We start from the raw sequence: 9,117 nt of genomic DNA on the forward strand, positions 1-9,117 counted from the left end.
ATCAGTGTTTGTTTGTTTCTGTTGTGGAGAGAGGCTCTTGCTAAGTAGCCCAGGCTGTCCTCAGACATGCAGTGATGCCCCCCTGTCTTAGCAGTCTTCGAGGTGCTAGGATTATTGGCATGTGCCACTATGCTTGGCTTAATTTACATTTTCTTAGCAAAATTGTGGTCAACATCACCTATGTGGTCTCGTAAACCTGCACAAAGTCACCTCTAGACTGAAGGCACAGTCAGGTGTGGTGGCAAAGGCCTGTGAAGTCAGCAAGGGAATCACAGCAAGTTCAGGGCCAGCCTCGTCTATACAGCAGTTCTAGGTCAGCCAGGACTAGACAGTAAGACGTTATCTCCTAACAATTCCAAGTACTAGGAATAGTAGAAAATGGGGGCAGTTATTCCATTCTCCACAAACCTCAGGTTCCCCAGGAAAAGAGACACACACTTATGGTGACACATCTGTCAACCTAGCAGTCACGAGACTAACACAAGAGGATCCGGGTTCAAGGCCAGCCTGAACTATATAACGAGACCCTGTCTCAAAACTTGGCCTTTACCCCAAGGTAAGGTGCCCTCTCCCCTAAAGAGTCTCCGGAAGAGACCATTTCCCAGCATCCCAACCAAGCCAGAGCGGAAAGCAGAGATGGTCCATGGAGAAAGACAGCCTAACTTCAAGACTGGGTAGCTCCTGCTGTCCCAGCAGCAAAGATGCCAGTGGGGGAAGATGCTTAGGCCCTGTCTGCAATGCCTAAGTCCGTAAATAACTGGAAAACACTGCAGCCAATCTCTACTTTGACTTCGAGTGTGGGATCCCCCATTTTAATAGTTATAGACCTTAAAACAGCAAAGCTTTACAGTTGCATAATTTAGAGGTGAAACAACAAGACCTAGAAAGCAGAAGACGGACTGAATCATATATCCAAGAATCTCCTTCCAATCTACCAGCTACTTTCACTGGAAAACAGCAGAGGTCCAATTCTGTCTGGGTGACCACTTGCCTCCCATGAAAATCATATTAATTATACTGATATGGTTATCAAGAATAATAATTTCGGTCCAAACAACGGCTTGAGTGTGTTCTAACCTGCTTTGCTTATTGGCCATGATGTTCAAGGATTGAGTAAAACTAGGAAGAAACGTCCCTAGTACACCAGCGAACTTCGCAGAGAGGGAGGCACGTGAGAAACACCAAAACCGGAGGGAGCTGAGCTTCTGCTGTTTGGCCAGCTCAGCAGGGAGATAAGACACAGGCATGGGGGGTGGGGGGGGATGGGAATCAAAGTCCCCCTGCTAAGAGATGGCTTGTGGGGAAAGGCACTGGCTGGCCAAGCCTGATGACCTGAGTTGGATCATGGGAACTCACGAGGCAGAAAGGAGAGGACCCAACTGACTACCAAAGGTAGTCTGAACTCCACACAGGTACCCTGGCATAAGCTTCAAAACACACCCACGTGCACAGGCATACCAACACAGAAAATAAATAAATAAACGTTAAAAATAAATAAAAGACATGGGTGTGTGCAGGAAATCTCCAGCCAAAGGAGAATTAGTCCTATATGGGATGTTTCTGTGACTTTTAACTTCTCAAGATCTGGCTCAGAGCTGACATCTGGCCATTAGTGGCTCCTGATGATAAAACAGAGAACGAGACTAAAGTGGCCTAAAGACTAAAATAAAGTCTTACACACAGAGAGAGAGATATGGGAACTTCCTGCACCTGCAGGCATGGGAGGGAAAATGGACGGGGGGCTAGGGGTGTCCCCCAACATTTGCACACACCGTCAAAGGCCTAGGTCAAATACCCACTTTTCAAAAGAACTCCTTGGGGTGTCCTGAAGTGCAGCAGTCCCAAAGCTGTGGGAGTCTCCCTCCACCCCAGGGCAAGGGCAAGAGGTGTGTACTGGTGCCATGCCCTTCTTCATCCATCAGAACTTCCCCCAACCCCAAACAGTTAAGAATATACACACACACACTGCACCAACTATGGAAGCCATCCGGCTCCATCAAAGGGCCCTGAAATGACAGCAGGAACGACCCATTCAGCGCCCACGTCTTCCCTGGCAGTCCATGATTATAATCATATTTAAGATAAACTTTTACGTGAGCCTAGCCCAGAGAATGAACTCGCCGACTCTGGGAAGCTCCGTGGCAGGCAGCGATGATGCGCAAACCCCGCAGGGCAGGAAGGTGTGCACTCAAGATCCACCACCATCCGACCCAACAGCACAGGAACGTGTGGAGTAGCGGCTCCAAGGCCTTGCCAGCCCCGAACTGCACCCCTCGTCCCGCGGGGGAGAGGGGCGGGAGTTCAGAGCTAGAGAGGGTGAAGGAATCCGCCCTCATTTGCACATTGTCTGGGGCCGGGTCAATTTGCTTAATCACCGCTCTAAATGCCAGGCACACAGCACACAATGCGCTCCCATTAACAGGTTTAAAGTGTCGCAGCGCTCGCTTTAAATGAGAAAAGCCGGCAACAAAAGGGGGAAAAAAGCCAAATAAGAATGCCTTGGGTCGCCCTCCAAACCATCCCCGAGGAGTTTAAAACCCCGAGTTCTGCAGAAAAACTGAGACCCTGGTGTGAGGATGGGGGGTGGGGACAGGCGTGGCGGATAAACCACACAAACTAAGGAGTTTGTACAGCTCACAGCAGCCCCGAGAACCCGGAGGTCAGGGGGCAACATCTCAAGCCAGGCTCCTCCAGGCCCTTGCCCAACTTCCCTCCTTGCCAAAGGGAAAGTTGACTGGTCTCCAGGAAGGAAAACGAGACCACCTCCCCCCACCCCCCAAAGTAGGCACAAATCCAAGTTTTCCTTTGGAAGAAGCAAGGAATTTGGGAGGTTGGGAGGAGGACCCACCAGGCCGCGATCTCCTGAAGGCGAGCAGGAGCTCCCAAAGGCGAGAAGTTAAAAGATCTTTACTTTCATCCCCGCACTGGCCAGCGCAGTCCCATACTAGGCCGCCACAGGGGAGTTTAACTCCGCAAACAAGTTCTGCCCAGGATCGACGCAGGAGGCCCCATCCCCCACACCACGGCCGAGCCTGGGGGCTCATCCCGCGGGGGGCCCGGCGCCCACCGGTCCGGGCACAGCTGGACTGACACTTACGGTGCGCGCTCCACCAGGAGACAGGGGTCCATTGGAGAGGTACGGGCTGCTCAAGTCGGGAATCATCAGGAAGGGGTACCCAGGGTACGCAGGTCCCTTAAAGAAAGCGCCGTCCTGGGGCCTTCTCACTGCGGACAAAAACCAAAGCGGAGTGAGGTCAGGGGTCCCCGAGACAGCACAGCGATCTGGAACTCCAGGCGGGAATCTGGAACCCGAGTTCCCCTCGAGTGAGCTCCAGAGTGGTCGCTGCAGAGGTGGGAGGAGAACAGGGGCTCCGCCACCCGGGCCATGGGGACCGGTAGCGCCGATCGCTGCCGGCCGGAGAGTGGAGACTGGAGGAGAAGGCACGTACCTTCGGCGAAATAGTCGCGCGGCTTCTGGAAAGCGTCCCGGGCGGGCTGCGGGCGCCTCTCCGCCTGTGGAGGAGACAGACACAAAGGCGAGGGCCTCGGGTGAGCGGGAGCGGGACCCGGGTCCCCCAGTGGGACTGACCCTAGGAATCCCTTTACCTCCGAGTCCGAGCTGCTGCTCTGATTCTCCGATTCATTGACCAGGGACGACTTGACCTCATCCAGGTCCCGCTGCGCCGAAGCGCTGTCGCTGCTGGGCTCTTGCTCTTCGCCCCCCTCGTCCTGGAAGGGGATCAGCTCGTCGTTCGCTCCGAGGTCGTCTCCTCCGCTGGCTGCCCCGGCTCCGGAGCCACCGCCTCCCCCGCCGGCGCCGCCACCGCGGCCACCACCGAGCTGGGGCATGGTGGGGCCACGGGCCGGGGCCGCTGCGCTCGGAACCCCGCGCCCTGCCTGGCCCGGCCCGGCGCCCCTCCCTCCCGCTCGCTGGCCCGGCTCCGATCGTTTGGCCGCTGCAGCGACAAAGTTTTGACAGGGCGTGGCTCCGTGGGAAGCGGGCCCAACACCGCCCAGCCGGGACAGGAGACACTCGGTGCCCGATCGTCCCCGCAGCACGGCGCCTAGGGTTCCCAAACTGGCCGCCGCCACCACAGCCGCCTGCTCGGCCGGGGCGTCCCAGCGCCTGGCCCGCCGGGGAGGGGCGATGGGGAAGGAGGGAGGGACCGCCCGGCGGGGCAGGGGGGCCGGAGGGAGGAGCCCCGGCTGCAAGCTGACACCCGCGCCTCGCGGAACCGGGAGAACTGCAGCGCGCGCACGCATACTTGCATTCACCCTCGCGTCCTGCTCGCTTGCATCTTCCGGGGACTGTACCTCCCCTCCTCGTACAACCGCCCTACTCCTCATACTTATCCAGATCCCCTCCGCTGAATCCCATGGGTACCCTGGGAGGTCCTTCTCTCACCCTCCCGCAAAGCCCGAGAGTCTGACTCGCACTCCAACGCATCTCCTAACTTTCTTTGCAAACAACCCCCAGAACTCCGCGCGGGTTCCCACTCTGCTCCCACCTTACTGGCAGACGGCACTGCCCCCTGCGGGAAAGCCGAGGACTCGCAGAACCGCTGCGCACAAAACCACTCCGCCTGCGGTTCCTCAGCGCAGGATCCCATCAGTCCTTCTACCCAACCGGATGCATAAAGCGAAAGACTGGAGAATTTTAGGAAACTTCGAAACAAGCTGAGCGGCCTTCCCTCCTCTTCGCTGTGGTGTACCAACGCGTTCCTGGCCCCAAACTGTTTTTGATCACGTCCTGCGTAAGGTACTCCTGAAGATCACTTTCTCTAGAGCTGGGGGAAAAAATGTGAAATCCAATACTCACTGTCTTGGATTCAAAAGAGATTTTGATTGTATTCATTTTAAAGAGAAATTATCAACCAGAACTTCCAAAGCTGATCATGAAGCTGCCTTGATAGCCAACAAGCATAATAAACCCATTACCAGAGAGCATTTCCGAGCTGACAAGAGGGCTCGGCAGGTGAGGCTCTTGCCATCAAGTCCTATGACCTAAGTTCCATGTCTCTCGTCCCCATACAGCGGAAGTAGACAACAGACCCCCTTCCAGTGGTCCTCCAGCTTCTACATGTGGGCCATGCCTTATGAATTCATTCACTCACAAGTAAGCATGAAAGATGGAGACAATGTAGCTCAGTGGTTGAGCGTGTATTTAGTGTTCATGAGGTCCTTTGTTCAGTCCCCAGCGGACTAGATAGATTCACACATCTTCAGTCAGTCAGCTAGGAAGCGGGGAAGTAATGCCACTTGGAGTCGTCTATAGTAGGGAACTACTGGTGACAATATAAATTTTAAACGCAGTCTAGAAGTCAGTATGAGAATATGTTTAAATGTTTTAAACGTAACTTAAAGCTAGGTATGGTGGTCTGCACCTTTAATCCCAAAACCTGGGAGGCAGAGGTGGGTGGATCTCTGTGAGTTGGAGGCCAGCCTGGTCTACATAGTGAGGTCCAGGACATCCAGGGAGACCCTGTCTTTAAAAACAAACTAACAAACACATCTTTAATCCCAGCATGGGGAGGCAGAGGCAGGAGGATCTCTGAGTTCAAGGCCAGTCTGGTCTCAATGGTAGAGAGCTGGCCTAGCATGTGAGGTCCTGAGTTCAACCCGCCCCCCCGGGGGGGGGGGGGGAGAGGGAAGAGAAAGGAAGGGGTAGAGGAAGGGAGATAAAGAATGAATTGATAGAACCATATTCCCTCTGAGGGTTCCAATGAGAGTCTATCCCTTACCTCTGGCTAGCATCTGGGGCCATTGGCACTCTAACTTCGGACCACACGTTGCTAATTTCTGTTATCTGTGGTCACACTGGAGCCCCGTAATAACATTTCGGGACCACTCCACTAACCCAGGATCACCCATCTGCCGGGCTAAGATTGATAGATGAATCAAATCTTGAAAGACCCCTTGACCTCATGCATAGGCTCCAGGGATGAGGCCGTGGACCTGTCATCTTTAGGAGTGAGCCGTTGGCAGCCGACCACACCGTCAACTTGGAAGAAATGCAAATTGAAGCAATAGAGAATAGCATTTTCTCACCTATCAGATTGGCACAGGTAAAAAGGAAGGGTGACACCCAGGCTTGGCCCTGTGCATAGAAGCACCCAGGGCATGCCCTGGTAAGCTTTCCGAAAGGAGATTTGGCAATACCTTGGAAAATCTTTAAAAGTGCAAATGCTTTGACTCACCCTTGTACTTCTAGGATTCTGTGCTAAGGAAATAACCTGGAAGAGCGTGTTCACCACAGTGAAAAGCTAGAGACAATCTTGATGCTCTCTCACAAGGAATGTCACATCCAACCAATTCATCCAGCAGACGCTCTGACCTTGTGGAATTGTGTTTGTTAGTGTTCAAAGAGATGTATAGCACAGGGAAAGTAATACATTTAAAAAATATGTGTACGCCAGGCATGAGGGCACATGTGTGTAATCCCAGCTCCAGGCAAAGAGACAGGAGAGTCATAAATTCAAAGCCAGAGGTTAGCTTGGGCTACGTAGTAAGTTGAAGGCCAGCCTGGGCTATGTCTTGTGAAAACTTGTCTCAAAAAATAAATAGGAATTTAAAAGATGGCTCAACACTTAAGAGTTTTATAGAGGACCCAAGTTTGGTTCCCAACACCCATAAGAGGCAACACAACCTCCTGTAACTGAATTCCAGGGGGTTCGAGACCATCTTTCAGCTTGTGTAGGCATCGGCACTCACATGTACATACAATACACTCTTGTTCACCTCCATGTGCTTCCTTGCCTAGTTTTATGCAGTGCTGGGGATCAAGGGGAGGGCCCATTCTGTGAATGCTGAGCAAGCCTCTGTTACCTGAGCTATGTTCCCAGCCCTCTGCATAATCTTCACATGACAACAAGGTACATTTGTCCTAGTCATGGCTACTATTGCTGTGATGAAACACCATGACCAAAGGCAACTTGGGGAGGAAAGGGTTGGTTTCATTCACGGTTTTATATGACAGTTCATCACCAAAAGCATCGAGGGGCAGGAGCTCAAGCAGGTGAGGATCCTGGAGGCAAGAGCTAATGCAGAGGCTGTGTGTGTGTGTGTGTGTGTGTGTGTGTGTGTGTGTGTAATTTACTAGATTGCTTTCCATTGTTTGCTCAGTCTTCTTCCTTTCCTTCTTCCTCCCTTTCTTTTCTTCCTTTCTCTCTCTCTGTCTCTCTCTCTTAGTTTTTCTGAGACAGGGTTTCTCTGTGTAGCCCTGGCTGTCCTGGAACTCACTCTGTAGACCAGGCTGGCCTCGAACTCAAAGAGATCCACCTGCCTCTGCCTCTTGAGTGCTGGAATTAAAGGCATGCGCCATCACCTGCTTTCTTATAGAACCCAGGACCACCTGCTTGGGGTGGCCCCACCCACAATGGACTGGGCCCTCCCACATCAATCACTAATTTAGAAAACACCCTGCAGGATTATCTGCAGCCTGCTCTTATGGAGGCATTTTTTTCAACTGAGGTTCCCACCTCTCAGATGACTCTATTTTGTGTCAAGCTGACATAAAACTAGCCAGCACAGATACCATAAGAAAAGAAAGATACAGCTGGGCGGTGGTGGTGCACGCCTTTAATCTCAGAACTTGGGAGGCAGACCTAGGCAGATCTCTATGAGTTCGAGGCCAGCCTGGGCTACATACAGAGTGAGTTCCAGGACAGGCGCAAAGCTACTTAGAGAAACCCTATCTCGGAAAAAAAAAAAAAAAAAAAAAAAGATAGATACATGCTTGCTATGGGAGCACATATATACTAAAATTGGAACGATACAGAGAAGATGAATATGGCCCTTGCACAAGGATGACATGCAAATTCGTGAGGTGTTCCATATTTTTTAGAGGTGGGGGCTATCTCTGACTATGCCTGCTCTTGGGACCTGTTTCCTTCTACTGGGTGACCTCATACAGCCTTGATATGAGGGCATGTGCCTAGTTTTATTATAACTTGACAGCCATGTTTGGTTGATAAACATGGGAGGCCTGCCCTTTACTGAAGGGAAAGGAGTGGGTCTGAAGGAGAGGGATGTGGTGGGGAGGGGCTGGGAGAAGAGGAAGGAGGGGAAACTGTGGTTGGGATGCAATATATAAGAGAAGAATAAATTTAAAAAAAAAAAAAAAAGGGCCGGGTGTGGTGGCGCACGCCTTTAATCCCAGCACTCGGGAGGCAGAGGCAGGCGGATCTCTGTGAGTTCGAGGCCAGCCTGGACTACCAAGTGAGCTCCAGGAAAGGCGCAAAGCTACACAGAGAAACCCTGTCTCGAAAAAAACCAAAAAAAAAAAAAAAAAAAAAAAAAAAAAAAAAAGGAAGAAAAATGGGATGGTAGTGGTGCATGCCTTTAATTCCAGCACTTGGAAGCCAGAGGCAGGTGGATCTCTGTGAGTTCGAGACCAACCTGGTCTACAGAACCTGTTCCAGGATAGCCAGGGCTACAAAGAGAAACCCTGTCTTAAAAAAACAAAAAACAACAACCCCCCCCCCCAAAAAAAGACAGTGTTTCTCATTACCATAAATTTAACTATCTAAAATATTTTGAATTCAGTTCTTTATGGAAATAATAATAAATTATGATAAATTGCATCTATTCCAGGAATAAGAACTTACTTATCATTCAGGAATTCAATCAGGGCCTATGAGATGGCTCAATAATTAAAGGCAAGCCTAGAGACCAAAATTCAATCCCCAGGACCTCCAGTCTGACACGCTCTGACCTCCGCATGCACACACAGATGGGTGGGTGGATGGATGGATGGATGGATGGATGGGGGGGAGGGGGAGGGAGAGAGTGGGAGGGGAGGGAGGGGGAGAGAGAGAGAGAGAGAGAGAGAGAGAGAGAAAGAGAGAGAGAGAGAGAATAAAAATTTAAATTGTTGGGGCCTGAAGAGATGGCTCAGAAGGTTAAGAGCACTGGCTGCTCTTCCAGAGGTCCTGAGTTCAATTCCCAGCAACCATATGGTGGCTCATAACCATCTGTAATGGGCTCTGGCACCCTCTTCTGGCCTGCAGGCATACATGCCATCAGCACAAACAAAACGAAAAATTGTTTTAATCGTTAAAAACATTTACTGAATTCCTAGAAATAAAATCAACAAATGCTGTATGAATCTGGAGCTGG

At 51.5% G+C, this 9,117-nt stretch overlaps 1 protein-coding gene and 1 non-coding gene across 3 annotated transcripts in view; one reads left to right on the forward strand and one right to left on the reverse strand.

Annotated features, from left to right (window-relative positions):
* Positions 1 to 4,135, reverse strand: part of Tcf7l1 (transcription factor 7 like 1) — a 165,515-nt gene extending 161,380 nt beyond the window's left edge. Inside the window, exons 1-3 of one of the 2 annotated variants that reach the window (XM_042273484.2) lie at positions 3,607 to 4,135; positions 3,450 to 3,513; positions 3,098 to 3,225 (exon numbers count right to left, since the gene is read on the reverse strand). In XM_042273484.2, coding sequence (XP_042129418.2) covers positions 3,098 to 3,225; positions 3,450 to 3,513; positions 3,607 to 3,849 — 435 coding nt within the window. In that variant the 5' untranslated portion in view covers positions 3,850 to 4,135. The remainder of the gene's footprint in view (positions 1 to 3,097; positions 3,226 to 3,449; positions 3,514 to 3,606) is intronic. The other variant, XM_042273485.2, reaches the window with a different exon arrangement.
* A 3,596-nt stretch (positions 4,136 to 7,731) lies between these two features.
* On the forward strand, positions 7,732 to 7,840 carry LOC121828479 (U6 spliceosomal RNA). The gene has a single exon (XR_006070938.1). It is a non-coding gene; the product is annotated as a U6 spliceosomal RNA (small nuclear RNA).
* Positions 7,841 to 9,117: the final 1,277 nt, after the last annotated feature.

The sequence above is a fragment of the Peromyscus maniculatus genome, chromosome 3 (assembly GCF_049852395.1).
Source record: "Peromyscus maniculatus bairdii isolate BWxNUB_F1_BW_parent chromosome 3, HU_Pman_BW_mat_3.1, whole genome shotgun sequence".
NCBI lineage: Eukaryota > Metazoa > Chordata > Mammalia > Rodentia > Cricetidae > Peromyscus > Peromyscus maniculatus.